Source organism: Rhinolophus sinicus, chromosome 9, assembly GCF_057876585.1.
Source record: "Rhinolophus sinicus isolate RSI-liver-muscle chromosome 9, RSI-T2T, whole genome shotgun sequence".
In the NCBI taxonomy this organism is placed as follows: Eukaryota; Metazoa; Chordata; class Mammalia; order Chiroptera; family Rhinolophidae; genus Rhinolophus; species Rhinolophus sinicus.
The window spans coordinates 36,825,589-36,848,793 of record NC_142509.1 but is presented as its reverse complement, the minus strand read 5'-3'; the positions used below and the strand labels follow the sequence as shown (position 1 = coordinate 36,848,793).

Genomic DNA, 23,205 nt, shown 5'->3' with positions numbered 1-23,205 from the left:
CAGGCCCGGCGCGCGCGCGCTCCCGCTCGCCGGCCTCGCTCCTCCTTCCTCCGCCCCGCCCGGGCCCGCGTTACCCAGGGCAACCGCAGTGCGGCCGCACCTGAGCTGTGCGCCTGCGTCCCACCCGCCCGACCCTCCCTCCCTTCGGTCGGGTCCCCTGCCCGCCGCAGCTGCGGGAGGGGGACGTAGCCCCCTCCCCGCGAAGTGAGTATCGATCGGCCTCCCCCGCCCCACCCAGCAAATACAAACCCGCCGCCGCGCCGGCGCCTCGGCCGCCCGCCTGGTCAGCGCGTCCAGGCCTCCCTGCCCTGGCCCTAGCTCCCAGTGTGCACCGCGGCGAGCGCTCGGGTGGGAGCCGGCGAGATGCGCTCGGCGGGTGGCGCCCACTGACCTCCCTCGGCGGCCCGGCCGGGGCAGGGCCGGAGCCGGGAGCCAGCCCCGCCCGCCGCCCCGCCCATGGGCCGCTGGCCCCGCTGCCGCCCGCCCCGAGGATCGCGCCGAGGGGGGGAGACGCCTGAAGGACAGCGACTGCTGCGCCCGCAGGTGAGGCGGGGCCCGAGGTGTGACCGAGTCCAGCCCCGCTCACCTGGCGGTACCTGCGGGGAGGCTCTGCGGGCGGCGGGGTCACCTGTCGGGACAGGAATTCATTGAAATTATTTTTAAAGCCCTCACTGCTGGGGGAGGGTGTCCCCCATCCCATCCCCAGGGCTCGGGGGTGAGGAAGGGTGTCCCCTTGCGGAAACAACTCGGGGGGTAAACGAAGTGCTGGAAAGGAAAGCAAAAGTGAGGCGCAGCGACCCTCGCGCCGGCTGCCTGCAGGGTCTTCCAGCCCGTTGTGCGGAGGCCCTCGCCAGGGCTCCAGTCCAGGCTGCGGACCGGTCGCACCGCGCACCCAAGCCAGTCTGATGGAGCAGGAGAGGCCAGCGCAGGGGCTGCTCCTGCGAGCCTCGGGGTGGGATTGTAGGGTGAGGGATCCGCATTGCAGGTGCACCAGGAGCGCCCGAGGGCCTGGACCTGCTTTGTCTGGGATCCTGTGGGGAGGCGGCCGTCTGAATCCACATCGCCTTTTAAAATGCGTTTACCATCCTCTGGACGTTAGAGACCTTCCCCGATAAGTTGCATTGTCTCCTGTCCTGATAACCGTTTACGTAAGTACTCTACCTTCCAGACTTTCCTGAAGCTCTGATGGGGGCTTTAGTTAACCCTAAATAACTATTTGCTTGTGATTCATGAATTGAGCATAATGCAAATATGCAGCAGAGTTCCAGGCTGGGCTACAGAGCTGCCGTCGGCTCCAGGGCGTTACTACTCTAGTGTATCTAACTTAGGTTTTCATGCTGACCTGTATTGTTTAATTTCAAGCTTTGATGTTTAGCAGTATGATCTACTGCAATGATGAAAATGAAGTGGCCTAAGAGGAAATAACCATCTCTGTAATTTAGGTTGCAGTAACTGGTTTTATAACAAAATACAAGCTACCAGGCTGTAATACTTTAATATGTTACGCATTTCCAGAAACCTACCTGTAAGAGTGTTAAAGCTAGAATTGCCTTTTTAAAAGACTTTTAAGTTTGAAATTTATTTAAAGAACATCGCTATTGTTTTATTAAATGATTTTTTTTTTTTTTGCACAGTGGAGAACTAGCCTGCATTTTCTTGCCATTGAATTGCAAGGAAAAAGATGCTAACATGTAAAGTGATTTTTACTTTCAAAGATGTTTTGAATTTATATATTTCTTTTGGCTAAATGTTCATCTTATGTGAGATATTTTTGGAAGATTTTAAGGTTTGTGATATATATGTATGTATGTGTGTGTGTGTGTTTACATATACATGTTTCTGAAAAACCTTAAAATAAAATAGTTTTTCTTTGTGCGCATCATGTTATAATTACTCAGTAAATTTGGTTTAGGTTTGTTTAAAATCTAAAGTACAGAACAATTGTGTCAGATTTTTACGGTAGCACATATAAATACATCAATCTAAAACAGGTTTCTTAAAAATTAGATGTTTTGACTGTTGTTTTAAAAAAATGAATCCTTTTACTTATAAGATCATTCATTTGGGTTCTTAACTCCAGCTGATATTCGTTGGGTAAATTCATTTTATCATTACCTAATTGGCGGAGTGCATTTGTAACAAAACTGAGGTGAATGACAGCGTTGATGCTTTCAAGAAATAGTTATTTTTATATTATAAAGTATTTCTCATATTTCTGGCAAGAAAAGGCATGGGCCTCTTTTCTCGCGTCTGGAACAAGGTCAGCCATAGAAAGTTCCTAATACGTAGTGGGCACACGTTTCTTAACTAAGATTAATTTGATCTGCTACATTGAATACCCTTAAAGGGCAGCCGCTAGGTGCCCTTATGTGCTTCACACACCGAGGGTGCAGTTAGTGTTTGCCTCAGATTGACATTCCAGACTAGTCAGGTAGCTGCCAGTAATGACACCAGTTTTCACATCTCCAGCTTTAATGTTAAAACCTGCAGAAAGGTTTGGGCAGGGAAGTGAATGGGTCCTAACTGTCTTCAAATACTTACGGTCTGACTTGCGCAAAGGGATTCTGTGTATTTAGTCACTGAAGAGGATGATGAGTAGTGCTTATAGGAAGACATTTCACTTTGGCATAAAAGCACAAGTTAGTTGCTTATGATGAGAGCCGTCAGCCGCGGGAAGAGTACGGCGCTGCTTTTCCCCTGTGGATTTCCACATCAGCCGGATCCCATCCATGGGCCGGCATGGCTACCAGGAGGCATCGCCCCGGCCGTGTTGAGGGCTTCTGAGGGGGCGCCTTGGGGCTCCAGTGGACTGCATTGGAGGGCGTTGTGGTTCTTTTTCATTTCTTACGCTGGCTTGTACAGTTGTGGGCATGAGGACACCCGCAGACACCTTCCTTCAGGTTTTCCCTTGGGTAGAAGCCAGCCTGGTGTCAGTCAGAAAGGATTCTAACCCCACTTTGCATTTGTATGGGGCTTGACTGGTGATAAAGCACTCTCACATTCAATGTTTCATTTACAACTCTTTTTAATGATACCTGATTTGTATTTCCTCCTGTGGCTTTCATTTTCTATAATAAACATTTAATCAAGAGGAAAAGTACTCTTTGCTATGAAGGCAAGCAGGAGTCTTTTTAAAACTCTGTAAAAATGGAATGATGTCAGTCATGCTTGTGATAGTCAGCAGGTTGTGAAGGTGAATAGATTTTTTCTTAGCTGAAATGACTCTGAAAGATACTGATTAAGGGCTGGTTCTTGTGCTCGCGCTGCATTTTACTTTCTATTTAGTTCATTACTCAAATATGACTCAACTTTCACAGCAGAAAGTCCAGTCATATCCACCTACAGTAAGTTGCCTTGGACTTTTTTTCAGTATGTCTGCATTGTGTTGTTATATGTAGGCAGCTGAAGGTAAAGCAAAGCTGGGGAGAAGCAGAATTACAGGGCACTGAAAAGATTAGTGAATTGGAGCTTTGTGTCTGAAGAAGAAAGAGACGTGTCCTATTTGTGCTAAGCCAATCTTGGGAATGATAATTTATCAACAATAGGAATGACGATCCATCTGTTACAACAAAGGTTAGGCTCCTGACTGTCAATCACAATACACGTATTAAGTGGGTCAGTGGGGTTAGGACTCCGAGGCCAGGAGCCGAGCAGTTTGCAGTGAACACCAGGGCACCCAGTAAATGCTCCCTGCACAGGCTCTAAGGGGAGCATAATGGTCATGAAGCCACTTGAGTTAAACCAGCATCTGACCTCCCCGATTTAGGAAGAAATTAGAAGGAAAAAAACAATTCTGAATGCATGTACTTAATTTTTTAAAAACCCTTTTAAAAATACTTCCTCTCTTTTGTTCTTTAGCGACGAGTTAGTCTCACGCTTTGTGCCTCTTGTCCACCAGCTGAATTTGGGTGTCATCACTTAAATTAGACAAAGATGCTCAGACTTAGTTTGAAAAAGAAAAACACTATTATACTTTATGCATGAAGGGAAAAGATCAGAATATCAAGTTCTCCTGGCCAACCAAAAAAAAACCGAAAAAATAAAACCTTCCAAGTATTTATTCCTTCAGGGGAAAACAAAAATCACAGATGCCACTGTAACTATTATAAGCAGGACAACAAATTTTCAAGTAAGGCAGCCAGTTAGAAAGCAGCCTTTTTAGAGGTTAAAGGTTACGTTTTACGGCTCCTCACCACAATCTCTGAAGGCATTGCACAGATGTCTTAAAAGACTTCTTTGTTAATCAGAACACAGGAGTTTATATTTTTATGCAAGTCTCCACACTGGAGAGCAGACTGAGACTGAAACTTTCATGATCATTCCCAGTTTACCACTTTATCAGAAATAACTTTATGAAGCAAGAAGTGTCCACTCTTCTGTAGCTGTAAGAAAGAAGGAACAAGTTTCCTCCTTTTTTCGAAGATTCTATTGGCCAAATTGCCGTGACTGAGCAACCTGGAATGCTTAAAGCTTCAAATAAGGGCGAGAAAGCAGGCAGAAGAGCACTTCGCATACATGATATTTCAGGCACATCGTACCCTGCTGCAGTTTTGTTGCCTCTTTGGCAACACTTAATACATTAAATTAAGATCTGCAGAAGATTCGTTATTTTCACTCTTCAGATTTCCTTCCCAACCTGGTTCTAAATGCACCCTGTGGTCTTATTTACTGGACAGGTGAGAGGCTTTATAAGGCATCCTGTTGAGCCCACTTTCTTATGTGACATTGCTTATTCATTGCTGCCACATATAAATGATAAGTCCCAGTATTCTTATAACACTGCTTTCCTTAAAGTTGCACGTTTTACCCACAAATGAGTATCATTATACTCTGAAAGGACCAAGTTTGGAGTAACGCGGGTGTAAAAACACTGGTTCCCCAAGTTACACTTCCATCACTGTCACAGCATAATCATCCACGGATGGCCCTGTTTTTCCATGGGCTTCCAATCTGACTTTCTGGTGATGCACCAGTTAGGAGGTTCTTTTAACCCCTCTCTCTCCAGCCGTCACACGGACCAACCCAGGTGACAGGCACTGCCCTTATTTCTCCCTCGTGTTGCTGGCACATGGGATTAGAAATACTTGTTTTGCGCATTTATAAGAAAATGAAGAAAGGTTTGTTGTTTTGGTTTTTACTTTTATGTTCCCACAGACAAGAACATAGCAGGGTTTTAGGTGTGGCACATCCTTTCCAAGGAGGGGCCAAGCTTTGGCTTCCATAGGGAAGCATCTTTATCGTTTAGTTCAGTCCTGGTGACCAGACCAGAAGGTTCCGGTGGAACAGCAGCACCTCTCAGCTTACCGACATGCCGATGACACAGAGGCAGGTGAGGGGGAACCAGACTTTGCTGACAGGGAGGAAGGACATGGAACCCTCTTTCGGCTCTGCATTGTGTGGTGGCTTTCAAGGGACGGATTCTTTCCCGTCAAGAAAGCAGTCGAGTCCATTTGTGACTGAAAGGTGTATCAGTCTAGTAAGGCTGTGGCGTTAGGACCTAGTCCAGAGGTGGGCAAAGGCAGGCTTTTTAGGGGGAGACAAACTAAGAATCTAAGAGCAAAGAAAGCTAGAGGTGAGGCCTTGGAGCCCGTCGGTGTGAGTGCTGTTTGGAGGTGCTGTGGTGTCTCCTGCGTGGTTGTAGGCTAGAATTCAGAGTAGCCGTGGACGGTCCCTGACTAATTCTAGAACGCGGCACTGAACTCAACCCGCCGGCAGGCTGTGGTCAGAGTAGAGTGACTTTCCAAGAAGGCTCCAGATGCCACAGGATCTTCCTGTGCAGGTTACCATCCCAAGTCTGAAACTCAAGTGAAAAGCGGATTGTCCGTCCCTGCGCGAAGTTAGAAGTTGTCAGGCAGGTGAGGCCAGTGTCTTCCTCCTGGGGTTGCCGTGTGTCCTGGGCACACTGGTATTCCGCCCGCAGAACTGTGCAGTCCCTGCAGCAGGGCTGAAGTGACACTGTGGACTGCAGATCCCCAATGTGGACCTACTGACCCAGGTTTCCTGCACCTGTGAGTGACATGCACTGACTTCCCAGGGACAGAACACAGCTCCATCGAGCGCAGTAACGTTCCACCATTGGGGGAGGAACCAGAAGCCTCAGAAGCCTCCTCGGTGCTAAAGGGCCTGGGACACACACAGCCTCAAATGGGAGACGGGCAGGTAAAGGAGGACGGGCTCAGGTGCCGCGGTGGGCCAACCTTCCTGGGTTCCCCTTCCCCAGCCCCCGCACGTGGTGTAGACCTCGTGAGGATTGAACCTAGGTTGGTACGTGAGCAGCCGCGTCTCATATCCCGATAGCTGCAGGCACAGGCCCGCGTCCGCAGCGGGCACTTCAGAACCTGCGCTGCTCGGTCTTCCCATCCGGGTGATCCTCCCCTCAGAGGAGCAGTGTTCCCCGGCCTGTTGTAACGGGCCTGGTAAACTTCCAGAGATAAAGACACAACATCGATGACGATGGTCAGTTTCCGGCCATCACCACATTGTCCTGGTGATGTGAGCGGTCCCCAGGCTTTTAGAATTCAGGGAACAGGGCGTTTTCTAGCTGGGGGTTCTAAAATGAAGATAAAGAACTAGCTTCCAAATTGAATAAAGTCAGCTTTGCAGAAACTCGCTGCATTGTCCTTCTTTCTCTCATGTCATCACGACCAGGAAAAGCACCATCACAGCTCAGCATGAGTGTTTCCTGAATTTCTGACCTCCACTGAGAAGTTCTTCCAGCGTGAACTAAGCCCTCCACTTCCAGGTGACAGAGCCACACCTAGCGTTTGATGCCGTGCCACAGCGTCAGCTCTAAGAATTGACACGGTTAGCTAATGACAGAAATATTCCGTGTAAACCGAGAGAATCCCCAAAGGCCTGCGTGAACGAGCCATCCCCCCCCCCCGCCTTAGTCTCACGGCAGTCAGGGGGCATTGCCAAGTCCTCTCACGTTTGCCAATACAAAATGTCCTATCTGATGGGGCGGGTGGGTGTAGAGCAGAGATTGGGTGACATCACCACTAATTCTCAACTGGAGAGAACCCTTTCTTAAAGGACTAGCTCCGATGCCTAGAGACAGGCATTCGTTCTTCTGGGTGCCGGTGATAGCGCAGGGAGCAGACAAGAAGCCTGTGCCCGTGGAGTTTACATTCCAGTAATGCAGCAAAGAGACAAATGACCTGCATTTAGACAGCGATAACTGCCATGAAGACGTGACGTGGGGCGGGGCAATGGCGAGGGTAACGGCAGGTAGAATAAAACGCGGGAGTTACTCCGGGAGCGCGCAGGGACAGGAGGCCATGGCAGGCTCCGCGAGGAGTATGCGGGAGCCGAGGAAACGCGTTTGGATGACTGTCCCTCGTGGAGTCCTCAGGACAGCAGCAAACACAGTTCCAGGCACAGTCTTAAGTGCCTTTACATCTGCGCTGCCCAGTGTGGTAACCGCTAGCCACATGGGGCTATTCAAATTTTAATTCATTCAAATTCAATAAAATGAAAAATTTGTTTTTTCTAGACACCAGCTACATTTCAAATGCTCAGTGTGGCAAGTGGCTACTTTATTAGACAGCAGAGAATGGAATATTCTGTCATCAAAATAAGTTCTGTTGGACAGCGCCTCTTCAGATAAAATCGTTTAATCTTCACAAGCCTAATAAAGTAGGTACTGTTTTCCCATTTTGCAGATGAGGAAAGTGAGGCACAGGAAGTTATATGTAACTTGCCTGACGTTGCGTAGTTAATGAGGGGCAGGGCTGGAGCCAGAGCCTGTGGGGTTAATCCCGACCCTGCTGTGTGGTTGTCGCTCATCTACACAGTCCACTTTCATCTGGACTGCACCCGATGGAGCAGCCCTGGTGCGACCTGGTCATTGGATGCCTTAAGATTCAGCCAAAATTCTGAGCCAAAGGTTAGATCTTTTCCAATGAAAAACATAGGCCTGTGTTAGCACAATCTCTCCCTCCTTAAAAAGAAAAGGGGAGAGGGAGCTACTGTGTGTGTGTGTGTGATCTCAACAAGGCAAATGATCTAAGCTCTCTGAGCCTCAGTTTCCCAGCTCGTCGATTTGGGGAGACAACAAGTACCTATGTCATTGAGCTTTTGTGAGGATTTGGCGAGACAAGGCCTGGACAGCACTCAGCATGGAACCTAGCACACGGTACTCTACATAAATGGCAACTAATGTCATTGTCAACAGCATCATTACTGCTCCGTTCTATAATGGCCACGGGGATGGAACATTCCAGAATGCACAGTGAACAACCAGAACCCACACCTTCTCCCAGAGCTGCCATGAGACGGTCTGGTTGCAAACACCACGTGCTGGGAACTGGAGAGCACTTCTGGAAGGGCCGCGGCAGAAAAGGCCCCTGGAAACATTTGCATTGAGCTCATGTACCTAGCACTTGTAAACTTAGGCAAGTGGCTTCCTCCTCCGAGCCTTACTTCCTTAAAAAATGGCTATAATTAGGGTTTCCAGGCGGGAATTCCTGCCCATTCTCAGGAAATTGGGGAAATCGGCTCCTTGAACCCAGGTGGTTGGTAGTATCGGCCATCACTTTGTGGAAACGATCGTCATGGAGAACAGAAAACAGTTTTTATCTCGGGATTCGGGAACAGGAAAGCGGAAAAAAATTCCTGAGAATGGGCGGGAATTCCTGCCTGGAAACCCTAGGTATAATCATACCTATTGCATGATGGTTTTAAAAAAATAAGTAATTACCTAGGAGCCTGGTACATAGACACTTGGTAATAATAGGCATAATTGCTATTTTCATGAATAATTTTCAGCTTTTCATGATTAAAAAAATGCCTTTGAGTTTTTTTCTTGCCGAGATGCCTCGGACTGACCCAGAGGCGTCTGGGTGTGAGGTCAGAGCAGGGAGAGACGGGACAGATTCTCATCCCACACCGTCACTGGGAACACCATTAGTGACCCCAGCCTCAAAAAATCACGGGGCACGCGCGCACGCCTCCGCTGTTCCACAGAGATAGGAACTGCTCCGCATTCCTCCACAACCAGCAAGAACGGCGTCTGGCCCTGACAACCCGAGGTGACCGCCCTGCCCCTTACAAAAACTGGGAAGAGAAACAAACTGCGCAGGCTCCCGAGTGGCCGAGAGGCTTCACCTGACCTGTCTCCAGCACAAGGAGCTGAAACACCCAGCCTAGGAATTTTGGACTTCACATGGAAAATCGGGGCCCTCTAAACCAAAACTGCTAAGTTCCCAGCATGTGGCTGCATCGGGGGGTTATTATTAAAAGCACATAAATAAAAGTGGACCCTGAAAGAGTGTGTCATGAACCAAGGATTATAATTAAACCAATTGTGGGAGATTGAGGGCACATGCAAGAGGGAAACAAAACAAAGACCGTGCACAAATGGGAAAAGTGACTTTTCACAAGGTAAAGGACAATAAGAAAAAGACGAGACTGAATTGCATCCCATCCTTTGAAAAATCCTGCGCCTAAAATAGGGCTCTTGCTCACTTTGCCCAATTTCCCCCGTCCCATAGCTGACAGATCGTCTATGAAATACATCTGTCCTATCTCTTATTTGACTTGTATTTCTTTTCGTTTCTTTCTGCTGGGTTAATGTGCTAATGCCTCATTTATGTAACATGATCCAAATTTGGTTGCCAAGACAAGCTCTAAACTAACCTGCCTACCTTGCATCATTCTCACACTTAACCAGCTTCATCTGGTTCTCAGCCATTGCTCGTTTATTTTACACGACAGATCCTCTTAACGGATCGTATTTTGTGGGGAGTTTTTGTCCTCCCCTGGAACTTAATGTGCGATTCACTGAAGAACTAGAATGTAGGATTCTGGGAATTCTCTCATTCTCTGACACAATAAAGAATCATTGTGAGTGGAAAGAACTTTAGGGGAGTCAGCCTGAAATGTCATCAGTAAAATGTGCCTGATTTATGCAGCACTTGCAGCTCATGGAAAGGAAACTCAAACAAGTGAATAATCAATGCCAGCACGATCAGATCACTACATGGAGAATCAAGGGGTAAAGCAGCCTTAGGTAGACATGCTGAAGCCGTCAAAACGAGTCACGGGAAATGAATACCTAGGTAAATGCCTTCTTCAAAGAATAAGTTCATTTTTAAAAACTGGTACTCAAGCTGTTATTCCATAGAAATAAATCCCCAATTAAAACAAGTATTTTATTAGTGATCACCAGAGGACACATAATTACTAAAATTAAGTGTCTGGCCATGGTGACTTGAGTCACTGAATTGACTATTGTTGGACTATTTTAATCATTTCAAAGATCACTAATGTCCTTCCTGTTTCAACTCTTCTGAAACAACTTGTTTGGGCCCATTCTGGAGACGGGAAGTCAGAGGAGGTGACTTGTTTTTGCTTGATTGCCTCGCTAAAGGATAACGCTGTCCAAAAGCACATGGCTGGGGCCGCCCAGAACTTTTCTGACTATCACAGGACAAAGTCTCGTCTCTTTTTGTAAATGATACTCATCTCAAACACCCAATAAGGGTTGAGCTAAACGTGTTCTATTAGCTCTCATGAAACAACTATTTTACTTCTTCGTAAGTAATAAAAGAAACAATGGCTAAATTAAAATGAAGAGAACTTCAGTTAACAATACCTTTCTTTCCTTAAAACCTATACTATAATTAGGCCCACAAAATGGATAAAAGAAGACCTATCAGTTAAATCAATTGAAATGGTTCATCTGTTTGGCAAACCATATAGAGAGAGGTTTTGAAAGCAAGTGAACACATTTTCTCAGCCTCGGAAATACAGTTTAGGTAGTGAGCAGCAAGCACTAAGATTAAGTCTCTCCTACTTCATTAGTGTGAAAAGACAGTCTGGCATTTGGGTGACTGTATCTTTTAGTTACCAACTAGTGGACAATTAAAATCTGCAGTAATTGTCCTCAGATGCAGAAATGGAAACACTAAATAAGCAGGTGATATCTGCTTATTTTCCCTTCCATTTACAGGAAACTATCACTGGGTAGAACGATTTGTGTGGTGAGTTGTGAGATATGTATGTCCCTAAATTGTTGGCTCAGGATCATCTTGGTAAATGACAAGCTTGTTAGAAGTTCACAGACGGAACATCTGTTTAGTTGTAAATATTCTCAGCTTATGAAACGAGGCTATTCGGCTGATCCCTGGAGGACAGTCACCCTGGAGGTGGCAGGAGGAGGTCACAGCGAGAGCGGGAAGGGCCACGCAGAGCCACCCCAGCCCCACTGGCCACTTGGCCGCCTCCTTCCATAGGGGCAAGTTTTAAGATTTCCTCTTTGAAATAGAAAGTGCTGAGCCGACTGTGCTGGCATCATGCCCAGACAGCAGTCCCTCCTGGTTGGGAGATGAGGTACTGGGGTCCTGCCTCCTGCAGTGGGGGTGAGGTGAGCCACAGGGTGTGGGCTTTCTGGCGCTTGCCACCCAGTTTTCCAGGAGGCCCAGGGCACTTCCAGAAGGTACCATTCCAGACCGTGGGAGCTCATGCGTTTGCCCACCTTGGCCTGCCCAGCCTACTTAGAGACACTTTAGACAACCTGAAACACAGACTGGCTTTCTTCCTGGGACATTTTCGCACAGAGGGGCCAAGCCCCTCCCAGTGTGCAGACACATGACATGGGTTTTAAATAGAAGCCAAATAGAAACTCTTAAAGTATGAGCTCATCAGACTGCAGAGAACACGGTTAATAGGCCCATGATGGAGGCCTCCGGTGGCTGCTGACTTCCCAGACAGCCACGGATCGTATTTCCATGTCTAATTGCAGTGTCTCTAATCACATCTATTACGACTCTAATGTCAGGCTGTACGTTCTTCCAGAAGGAAATGGCTGTCAGCATCTAAAGAATTGTTGATGGATCTTGTGTTGTATGATGGATAATGTCAGAGAAATACAGGATGTCATGCATGGGGTCGGGAAGTCCTCGTGCAGGGCACGGTCACCTCTGCATACCTTGGGGACGCTAAATTGCTCCTTTTGTAAAAAGTGCCTTCCTAGTAAGTCCTCTGGGTTCTGGCAAACTGATCACAATGCTGGCAACCATAGACGACTCGAACGCTAATTAAAACACATGATACCACTTCACTCGTGGTTAGTTAGTGATTCTCTTTTTAAAGAGAAATCGCTTTATAATTTTTTTGACTATAAATATATGTTCACTAATGAAGCTTTAGGTCGTACCCAAATAGAGGTGTTTTCTTTTAAGGAAAAATCACCCAAAATTCACTGTCTAGAGATAAGTGCTTTTAACTCTTTGCTGTATAACATCCTAGAGTTTTTATCTACTTATACATACAAAAGTGTGGTATTCCACTTTGTAATGCTGTGCATTCTTTTTAGCAAAATGTTTCTGTAGTGATTGTTGAATGCTTATACTTCTTAAAATGATGTCCTTTTTCTTGGTGCCCTCACTCTTGGGGATGCTCTGATAACTGACTCGTTGGATTTCTTAAATACAAGTACAAATAGGACTTGCAGGCTCCTACAACTCCAGTTTCTTTATCCAGGATGGTTGTGAATTCAGGGTGACCTCGGTATTCGTTTTCAGAGAGGGTAAGTTTCCTTTCTTCTAAAATCAGGTATTTTGGATTGAGAGTTGATGGCCTAATTAGCCTTGGACCTTTTTTAGCTTCTCGTAAAGTACTATAGATTGTTTCAGACTAAGAAGTAGGTTTTACTGTCCCTTAGGGCACCTTGCTCTGCCTTGCTTCCCTGAATGGCTCCTCTCCAGTGAAAATGGAAGATAAAGGCCAACAGAAATTGCTTCTGTTTGCTTTTATGTTTCCCTCTTTGGAAGCAACTGGAATATGTTTGCTAGCTCATTTCTACACTTAGATGATACTCAGGAAATGCCCTAGGGTGGCACTAAGTAAACAACCTGGAGATCTATTTATGTAACTATTGACCGACAGTTACATAAAATCGTACAGCTAACATTTATTGAGCACTTACTATATGCCAGACAACAGAAGTGATTGCATTCAGCACTTAAAACAACCCTATGAGTTAGATATTATGATTTAGGTGACAAGATAGGGTTCGGATTTCACCCCAAACACAGCCTAACACCTCAAGGGTGTCCATTCTGCTTTTATCCCGTTTTGCTAAGGAACTCTTTTTTTGGCTTCCATTTCTTGTCTCAATAGAAAGAGGTGTTGGTATCGCTGATTTGAAGGTTTCTTCCGTGTTCAACATTTTCTGAGTCCACGGATCTGCTTGGAAAACCCCCTCCCTGCTAGGAATCATCTGCTCTCCTCCATTTCATCACCACACGGCTGCCTTGGTCCCTTGGCCAGCCTTCCTTTTCTCGATGGCAGTGCTTCAGCTGCAGGACACCAGAGCAGCACAGAAAGTTCCCACAAAAAAGCCACAAGGTCCTTATCACAAAACACTGCAACGCTCCTGCAGTCTGTTCAGAGCCGGGCAGCTCCTGCCGGCCCATCGGCCTTGTGGAAAGCACTCAGGGAGGGCAGCGGACTCCAGGTCTGCTCGTTCACAGCCCGAGAGAACCAAATGTGAACGGGTCATAACTTATTCATGACTGGAATCTAAAATAGCTTGTTATAACTAATTCACAGCTCACGTGGGTACCGGAGTGCTATTTTTTCAGACACTAAAATTATCACCCTATTTCTATGTGTTTTGTGCGGAGCAAAGCGATAAGTCTGCTTTTGATTGCACAGGAACAAAGAAATTTCCCATTTTTAAATGGTGAGAGCCTTTCCCATCAAAGCTGTTCCATTTCTTTCAGTCCAAGAAAAGTGGTCCAGGGGTACTTGAACGTCTTGCCTCTGGCATGTCAGGAAGTGGTGGGTGAGGTCCCGTTCCAGTCAGTGCTGCCACCAGGCTTTCTGACGAACACGATGCAGTTCCTGCTGGACGTCCACTCGGCACCATTATGAAGCTGTAGCAAATTATCCGACGCCCATGCATAATGCGAGTCCAGATGTGAAGAATGGGGGTGAACTGGGCAGGGAGGCAGCCAGTGGTTTGCCGGGAGCATTCCAGACAGAGGGAACGAGGTGTGCAGAAGCCCTGGGCTGGCAGGTGTGGCCGATGCCGGGGCGGGGCGGACAGCAGTGTGGATGGGACCCGAGGCTGGCGAGGGGACAGGCTGAGCTGGCGAGGGGACAGGCTGAGCAGGCGGGGCCTCTCCGAAGGTGTGGCTTGATCGCAAGAGCATCAAAGGGCTGTGACGTGATCCAAGTCGTGTTTGAAGATGAAAACGTAGGCAAGATCTGTGCGTGTGTGTAGGAGAGCCGCTAAAGAGAAAGGAAGGTATGTGTTTGAAGGGGGAAGACGTGAATCTGGCTGGGGCTCCTTCCCACTGTGACCCCGGGGCTGTTTCTGACAGCTGGTGGCCCAGTGGAGAACAGCTTATTGCTGACTCAGCCCCCAGAGGGCTCCTGTCAGCCCGTCCTGGGAGATGAGGACAGCGTGTGTGGCTCTGGCTCTTGGCTGGGACCTGGAATCCAGAGGATCAGGACAGATATACAGTGCGATGGGCACTTGTCCTTTTGTCGTGAAGCAGCACTGTGCTTTATAAAGGCTCTGTGGGTGCCCCGCCCTCACCTGAAGTCCTGAAAAATTGGCTGGTGTTAAAAGCATGCGCAGGGGTATCTTTCAGTTGTCGAGTCTCACCTGGGCACCAAGCGCAGGTGGATCCTGCCTCCCTAAGACGTGCTGTTCCAGGTGGTGACAGCGCCCTGGCCGGCGGCGTGCTGGGGGATGCCGCGTTCCCTTCCCAGCTGCCGTGTGCCATGCCATGCTCATTTCCCATTTCAGAGCTTTAGAGATGGACGTATACATTTTGGAAAGCATCTGAATTTCTGCGTGAAACAAATCGACCGCAGCCTTCAAGCTTCTCACCCATACAACCTAAGGGCGAGGGAAAGCTGCAAGCCTCGGAGGCAGCGTTTCTTGATTTGTGTTTCTCTCGTCAGGAGGATACTCCTGCTCTTCCTCAGAGGGGTGTTGTGAGAACACGCGACATAAGTGATGGGTGAGCTCTTGTGCTCGTACAAGTGGAGATGGCCCATAAATACCATTGCGATGTCATCACTTATACATTAATGTCCTGAACAAGGAAAGAACATTACTTTTGAGTTAGGAGGAGAAGTGGACTTGAGCTACTGACAGGCCATTTGTCCTCGGGCTGCACCAGAGCAGAGCAGGAGGTCGGGGCTCAGTCTGTCCGAGAACTGTCGTTCCAAGCACGTTATCCCCAGGGGACAATGTTAGCATCTCTCCTCGCCCCGGGGTGCCGTGTTGGCCAGGCTCCCATCTCTATAGAACCCATCTCCACAGAATTTGGAATGGAATCTCTTTTTCCAGTGTTCATTTTATGAACAGAGCGAAGAGTAAGTTAACGTAAATTTAATAACCCAGAGAGTTTACCACGGGAAAAAACACATATGCAGCTTCATGTCCGAATCACGTCAAGGTCGCCTGTTCAGCAGGTCACCTCCTTTTGAGGTTTTGGGGAGAAAAACTGGCAGAGCTGTGCACGTTCATCTGTGTGGGGCCCTAGCGTGACGGTGCGGGGCGCCCCTCTGTGCGGCTTTGGGCAGCGTCTCCCAGGGGAGGGCAGGACCAGGGCCCCGGCCGCACTGCCTTTGGCCGAGCGAATGACTGGGACATTGCCAACGGCTCCCTGCGATGCTTAGAAACGAAACTGGATTGCCTCAAGACAAAACGCCGTGACACCAAGAGCTCACAATTGGTAGGATGTGCCCTCGTGACACAGAAAGTGCGGGGCTGAATTGTACACCTGAAATCTATGTAATTTTACTAACAATTGTCACCCTAATAAATTTAAAAAATAAATTAAAAAAAGAAAAAAAAAAAGGAAGTGGGTGCAGTGAGGGCACAGAAAAAAAAAAGTAGAAAAAAAGAAAATGCGGGGCTGGGCTGTCACCTTCCATGACTGGGTGACATCAGCTGAGGTTGGGCGAATGCCTTTACTGGAACAGGAGGCACTCTTCATCCGGAGGGGATGCCCTGCGCTTTGACCTTCATCCATCACACCGACCCTTGTAGTGAAGGGTCAGGAACCTCCTCCTCGCCTCTGACTCCCACAGTATCTCAGCGATCGAGCCTGAGTTAAGCCTCTCAGGCCCGACGCCGTTTCTTCCTCCAATGAGCTACATCTCTCAGCTGCGTCTCCTGGGCCTAAACGGGACGCAGCTTCTGTAGCTTCATTCATGTCAACTTATTGGAAGGATTGAGTCATTACGGTGATTACCTGTCATCAGTAGCTGAGGGTAAGAAATTAAAATGTCACCTTTTAAGCGGCAGCAGCTCTCTGTCAGTGATACTGTTAAGCTTTTGAGCTGATGAGAAAATAACTTGGTACTTTGGAGACCATTGGGAGATGGGACTTCCTTCTTCGGACCCAAGAGGACCTGTCCTGTTCGTGTATATCCAACAACTGGAGAACGCCCCGTGCAAATGAGAACCTCCTCATTTGTGACTCTAAGGTCAACATGAGCTTGAAAAAAGGGAAGCCAGCGCCAAGTGAAATATCACAGGGTTGAAAAGCCCTTGGCGTCCAGCTGTCAGAGCTCCCGACGCGCTCAGGTCATCGAGGCTCCCGTGCTGGCTTTGCGCACTAAGCAACCACCGCTCTTGTGCCTGGTGCTGCTTCGAGGCTGCCTGCCCGTGGTAATGCGCAGCTGCAAGGGCATGTTGGAGTTTCTGCAGTTACAACGGTGCACAAAGTCGCCAATTCATCACGGCAGTTACGATGTGAATACTTATTTAAATCACAAATTTGTTACAAATAAAATTTCATACCACACTATGGTGGAGTGGGGTGGCTGCCGGGTTACCTTTTTCTCCCCTCCCTATGGTAGATGACAGAAGCAGGAATGGGCACACTTCATTTGTACGATCAGGCTGGACAAAACTGTTAGGAAATTTTGTTTGCTTGCAGCGAAGAGTGCCTGTCAATCAAGCAGGAAGCGTGGGAACAAAAGCCCTTCATCCACACTCAGCAGACGGCCCCTGGGGCCCACTGTCTAACAAAACGCTGAGTATGGAGCAGCTGTGACAAGCCTGGAGTATGTGGAGGTGGGGACGCACTCACACTCGGGCCATCACAAGCCATGAAGGGCCAGGAGTGGATAACCTAACCCAGTCTGGGGGGCCAGTGCCAGGAGTTTGTGGTCACAGCAGGGATGAGTTTGGGGGTGGGGCATTTCCCAGGAGGGAGCTGTGTGATGGAAACTCAGCCCCGCCATCATCTGCAGCCAGATGCAGGTAGAGGTCACAGCCTGGGAAGACCAGTCAGTTTCAGAGACATCACTGGCATTTATGCAACCAGTTCCCTCTTGTCAGACTTGGAGTTTGTTTCCAGTCTTTTCTGACTAAACTGCAGTGATGACCATTCTCACAGCCACACCTTTTTACACAGAAGTAATGGCCTCCCTCTGGCGGATTCCTAGAAATGAAATTGCTAAGTCGGAGGGACGATGATTTGAAGGTTCCAGACACACTGCGCCATATCGCTTCCCACAACACGGCTGACCGGTTAGCCAGCCACCCCAGATGGCACTTTGTTCCCTTAGCCGCTGCTCTTTCCCTTGCCAGCTTCCCTGAACGGATGGCCTGTCTTACATCACCTTCTCCCTTTGCAGGACAGGTCAGTGTTGACTCCGCTTCTCGGGCCTTACCCGTCGCACGCGCTTTCTTTCTCTGTGTTTCTTCACTTTCCCTTTGCAGCCTGTGGCCTGAGATGATCTCATGTGAATGAAAACCTGTGTCCTGAGTTCCAGGGACCAACTATTCTAAGCTCCAGAGCTGGGGCGTTAACGAAGAGTGACGGGTGTCAACCTCCTAGCGTGGTGACAGCCCCTGGGGGTGTTGTCGTCTCTAGAGCCATCGACAGATGAGCCACATGCTGGTAGCCCTTTGAGAAGTGGCGTTTCCTCCAGCGAGGCCTCTGACATAATAAATTAGGAAAAATGCACTCTGAGGCTTTGCACTTACAAGAAGCATTTATAAACAAACAATCCACATTTGGTCCCTTGCCTTGTTCAGTGCTGGCAGAGCATCTTGAATTACTCTGGTAGCTCTTCCAGAAAGACCGACTGACTTCACCGCATTTCTCGAGTTACAGTAAAGGCAGAGGATCTGAGGCTCCGAGTGAGTGGCTGATGACTGATGATGGCTGAAGCCACGGTGCGGGGGGGCAAAGTGGGGGGCAGACTCCTGATCCTGCAGGCACCAAGCGCCCCTGTGCGATCATTCTTGGGAGGTTCCCAAGAAGTATTGGGGGCTCAGCTCTGTGAAATCCAGGGGCTTCCCTCCGAGTCCCACCCGCGTCTTCCCCTGACTCACCTTGGCCAGGTCAAGACACCATTTTGAGGACATGTTCACCCCATGTCCCAGGCGCCTTGTTTTCCTGTGGGGTGGCAATCGGTGCTTACCTTGTTAGAGAACTCTTTCGAGAGTTTCTGGTCATGGTCTGTTGAGTTAGGTGGCCGACGGAGAGGCCAGGGTTTGGAGTCGGGGTCCTGGGTTTGCTGTATTCTTCTATCTGGAGCTGGGCCTCATGCTGCCCATGACCCCACAAAGCCGAAGAGGGCAGTGGGTAGGCAGCGTCCTTACCCACCCTGTGACCTTCATTGTCAGGGACAGCGACCAGGGTCTGTATTTCCCACAGGTCACCTGGATGCCAGCATGGCAGCCACGAACCTGGAGAACCAGCTGCACAGCGCGCAGAAGAACGTCTTGTTTCTGCAGCGGGAGCACGCCAGCACGCTCAAGGGCCTGCACGCCGAGATAAGGCGGCTGCAGCAACATTGCACAGGTGCCAAGGGGCCCCACGAGCGGGCGGCAGGTCTGCCGGGGACTGTGGTGCAAAGCAGAACCCTTACCAGGGCACGGTCAGACGGTGGCCGGCTCTGCAGGCTGAGTGAGGGGATTTCACCCTCCTGGAGTCCGAGGGCATGCCGCACCCCATCTGCGGATCGCACGCTCCACTCCGGGCAGAAAGCTGCAAAGCCTTTCTTCACCTACCAAGGACTTAAAAGATCAAAGTGCAGTGGTTAGAATTTGCAACACATTTTGCACCTGATAACCAAGGTGTAACATACAGAGCTAGCCACTTGCTGACTGTGGGTGCTAGGTATGTTTTAGGGGAAAACTGGGCCCCCTGGGAACCCTAGTGAAAACAGTGGCTGCTGCTAGTAGTTTCTGCTGTCCTCATGCTTCCCGCTCAGCCGCCTCTGTCCTGGCAGGAAACAGGGCTGATTGTGGGAGTTGGGGCTGCGTCTCCAACGCCGAAGAAGCTGGTGAAGTATCTGTAACCACACAATTAACGTCTGTGCTTTCCTTTTTAGATTTAACATACGAGCTGACACTCAAAAGTTCAGAAGAGACAGGTAAGAACTTCCTCCCCACAAGTCAGCGACGGTGTGTTTCCTGTGGGGCATATGTTGGCGCCCCTTGTTTCCCTGAGAAAACACATTTGCTGTAAGAGGTGAACACGTGGCCTAAGAAACAGTGGGAGGGAAGTTTGGAGCCCTGGGTGTGACGGGGGCCAGTGGGGCAGGGGCAGTAGCTGCTTTTATTTTCTTCTAACTGACATATATTTGGAATGCCTCTTACATGCTTTTCTGGATTCTCTGATTTTCTATGGTGAATATGTATTCCTTTGTAATCAAGAAATAGGGGGCGGCCGGATGGCTCAGTTGGTTAGAGCGTGAGCTCTGAACAACAGGGTTGCCGGTTCGATTCCCACATGGGCCAGTGAGCTGCGCCCTCCACAACTAGACTGAAGACAACGAGCTGCCGCTGAGCTTCCAGAGGGGGGGCCGGATGGCTCGGTTGGTTAGAGCGGGAGCCCTCAACAAGGTTGCCGGTTCAATTTCCACATGGGATGGTGGGCTGTGCCCCCTGCAACTAAAGATTGAAAATGGGGACTGGACTTGGAGCTGAGCTGCACCCTCCACAACTAGACTGAAGGACAACGACTTGGAGCTGATGGGCCCTGAAGAAACACACTGTTCCCCAATATTCCCCAATAAAAAAATTAAAAAAAAAAAAAAAAGAGAAATGCCCAACCTCAATCACAGTAAGGTAAATGTAAATTAAAATTAAAAAAAAAAATAGGTACGATTTAACCCAGGAGGAGGAGGAGGGCCCCTCCTCCCCCACGTCCCTCTCAGGTAGCAGAGGCTGTGCTTACTAAATACTGGCTGAGTGAGTGATCAAATTACTAGGTGGCCCCCAAAGGGTCGTGAGAGTCTAGTCCCCCAAACGCTTCCCCTCAACCAGAACCCCCCGGGACCCCAGAAGTATCAGCACAGAAGAACAAACACAGGGCCTCTGTGACCTGTCACAAAGAATGGAGTGGGGATTTAGAAAGTGCAGACTCTACCTGAGTCAGGACCACTTCTGCTCAGCAGGCTTTGCACTGATTACTCATGAGTGCGCCCAGTTGTCACCTCCACGCGGCCTAGCGCCCTGCCAAGCACTGTTTCCTTTGTGTTGGTCGTATTACAGTCTCCTGCTAGAGGTGGGGTCTGGGGACAGGAGCCCACCCTCAGGTGCCTCCCCTGCCCCCACAGCCTCTGGGCCAGAAACTGGGCCTCCAGGGACTCAGAACAGTCCCCTCCAGTTGGAGACCCCTGCTGTCTGTCACAGAAATCAGGGCATCCTCATTTCCTGTCCCCTCTTGGCTCAGGCTAATCTGTCTCAGCCCTGAGTCCCAAGGCCACCTCCACCACCCGATCAGCCCCTTGTCGGTGGCAGGGGCCCGTGGAAACGGCTGGCACAGGGTGTCCCGTGGAGGTGGTAAGAAAGCCTCCGTGGTCCCGGTGGGCGCATCTGCCCTCTGCATGTGGAAATCACTGCTTTCCCCTAGTGCACGCAGAGCTCGCCCATCCAGTGAAGCTCTGAGCACACGGCTGGGAAATACAGACTCCTGGATTCCCTCCCCTGGAGTTGATTCCGAAAGTCCGGGAGGGGACCCAGGAATCTGTTTAAAAAGTGCCCTTGTGATTGACTGCTCAGCGTAGCTATGCAAATACGGCCTCAGGTGATAGAGCGCAGCTGTTGCACGGAAAGACGGAAACATCTAGAAAAGGTGTGTGCAGAGGAAGTGGAGCAGAGCTTCCTATGGAAGAGTGGAGGAGAACTGACAAAGCAGGAGGCTCTGATTTGCAGGAACAAACGTCCGCCAAGAGCAGCTCTGGAGTCTAGGGGAGGAGGGCTCAGGCCCACGCGCTCCCTCCCAGGGACCCAAAAAGTCAGACCCAACAAGCGTCAGTCCACATAGCCCTGGACTCCGGCCTCCTGCCGCCCCGAGGCGCTGTGGCGAGTCCTTTAATAGCTCTGACCCTGCAGCCTCATCTCACAGGTGCCCACGCACGTAAGTGCCCACCCGACCGCCAGGGCCTCCTGTCTGCTCGGCCACTTCAGAGTTTTTGTGCTTCAAACATGGGGACGTTGTACGGTTGTCCTTCAGAACAGAGCTTGGCATGGAGCCCGCATTCTGGAACCATCACCTGAGCACACAGGTGACCTGCTAACTGTAGTCCTAAGTGTTTGGTGAGGTCAAAAACTCTGAAATTGCCTGTTTCAGCGTTAGCGGTTTTCACATTTGGAGACATTCTTTTATACACTAAACCAGAGAACTAAGAGCCCCGCCCCGTCTCCCGTCTTCACTGAGGGGAGGCAGGGTCCCGTCAGTGCCCGGGGTCGGACCTCAGCGGGAGGACACCCCACACTCAGGACGTCCCGCCGCATCCGCAGTGGGCTCTTCACCTGCTCCCTCCCCTCGTTCTTCTAGGAGAAGGGTCCTCTAGAAGCAGCGAACTGAAGAAAAGATGTGACGAACTGGAAGCGCAACTGCAAGTCAAGGAGAAAGAGAACCACGAGCTGCTGCGGGAGCTGGAGCAGAAGAACGCCATGATCACCGTGCTGGAGAACACCGTCCGCGAGCGGGAGAAGAAGTACCTGGAGGAGCTGAAGGTTAAGAGCCACACGCTGAACATGCTGTCCAGCGAGCTGGAGCAGCGGGCCGGCACCATCGCCTACCTGACCTCGCAGCTGCACGCCGCCAAGCGCAAGCTGCTCGGCTCCAGCGGGACCTGGGACGGCAGCCCGTGCGGGAGCCCCGTGCTGGCCGGCTACAAGCCAGCCCCCCCCAGAGACAAGCTGCCCGAAACGCCCCGCCGCCGCATGAAAAAGAGCCTGTCTGCTCCCCTGCACCCCGAGTTTGAAGAGGCCTACAGATTTGGGGGCGAGAGCCGGAAACTTCTTTTGCGGGAAGCCGTGGATGCCATGCCTGACCCCACTCCGTTCCTGCTGGCCCGGGAGCCGGTCGAGGTCCACCTCGTCAAAGAGAGGCCCCTGGTCATCCCCCCCATCGCATCAGACCGCAGCTCGGGCGAGCAGCACAGCCCAGCCCGCGAGAAGCTGCACAAGGCCCACGTGGGGGTGGCACACCGGATCCACCATGCCACCCCGCCACAGGCCCAGGCCGAGGTGGAGACACTGGCGGTCGACCAGGTGAACGGAGGCAAGGCTGCCAGGAAGCACTCAGGGACGGACAGAACTGTGTGAAGCCTGCCCGGCGGCCGCACCGGCTGTCCACGCACTGTGATCGCCACTCGGAACAACTCAGCCACTCCCTTTTCGTTTTGTTTGTAATTTCCATGCATGCCAAATTTTTTTCACACCTCCTGCTCCACCTGCTCCCTCACTGACACCAGAATAGGACCGTGCCCCCTGCTGCACAACACGTATTTACTAACCGCCGTGGCCTAACGCCTGTGTGCCCAACGGCTTGCTTCTGATCCCACTCCGTGTAGCTCAGTGCACACGTGGGCAGCGCGCAGGCCACAGGCTGCATTGCTCCTCGATGCTAATGAAATCAGATAGCCACACGCCTGCGTACACAGCCGGAGCCACACATACCCCCGACCTTAGCCCTCCGGTTTCCAGGGCAGCCTGTGGGGAGCAGCCCCTGCTCCGGCCCGGAGACCCCGTAACCTCCCAACACAGCTTTCCCAGGGCGGCACTGTAAGCGAGCAGCTCTATGTGTATGTCACGGAACTAAATAAGATGACGTTATTCCTCATCTCACCACAACCTGAATGTGTGTTCATATTTTTTGTTAGTTTTATCCAAAATGTTCAAGAGCCCAACAAACTTTATTTTCTAAACCTGCCTTCTTTCTGTTCTGTGTCTTTTATTAAACCACCTGAGGGAGGGCCTAG

The 23,205-nt window shown here is 50.0% G+C and overlaps 1 protein-coding gene across 3 annotated transcripts; it reads left to right on the top strand.

Annotated features, from left to right (window-relative positions):
- Positions 1–29: 29 nt before the first annotated feature.
- On the top strand, positions 30–23,156 carry CCDC92 (coiled-coil domain containing 92). 3 transcript variants are annotated; one of them, XM_019748746.3, is made up of 5 exons: positions 243–543; positions 986–1,148; positions 18,642–18,788; positions 19,321–19,362; positions 21,774–23,156. In XM_019748746.3, exons 3-5 carry the CDS (start codon positions 18,659–18,661, stop codon positions 22,547–22,549), a joined length of 948 nt encoding a protein of 315 aa, XP_019604305.2. In that variant the 5' UTR covers positions 243–543; positions 986–1,148; positions 18,642–18,658; the 3' UTR covers positions 22,550–23,156. The 3 variants fall into 3 exon arrangements, with proteins under 3 accessions (XP_019604308.2, XP_019604304.2, XP_019604305.2); XM_019748749.3 differs by lacking the exons at positions 243–543; positions 986–1,148 and adding an exon at positions 30–204; XM_019748745.3 differs by lacking the exon at positions 986–1,148 and having other exon boundaries at positions 33–543.
- The last annotated feature ends 49 nt before the right edge of the window (positions 23,157–23,205 follow it).

What these genes read in the sequence shown, in the direction of transcription:
- CCDC92 (XM_019748749.3), top strand. Translation starts at nt 18,659, where the DNA reads ATGGCAGCCACGAACCTGGAGAACCAGCTGCACAGCGCGCAGAAGAAC. An exon ending in GCTGCAGCAACATTGCACAG is followed by an intron (nt 18,789 to 19,320) that starts GTGCCAAGGGGC and finishes TTTCCTTTTTAG; the next exon opens with ATTTAACATACGAGCTGACA. An exon ending in CAAAAGTTCAGAAGAGACAG is followed by an intron (nt 19,363 to 21,773) that starts GTAAGAACTTCC and finishes TCGTTCTTCTAG; the next exon opens with GAGAAGGGTCCTCTAGAAGC.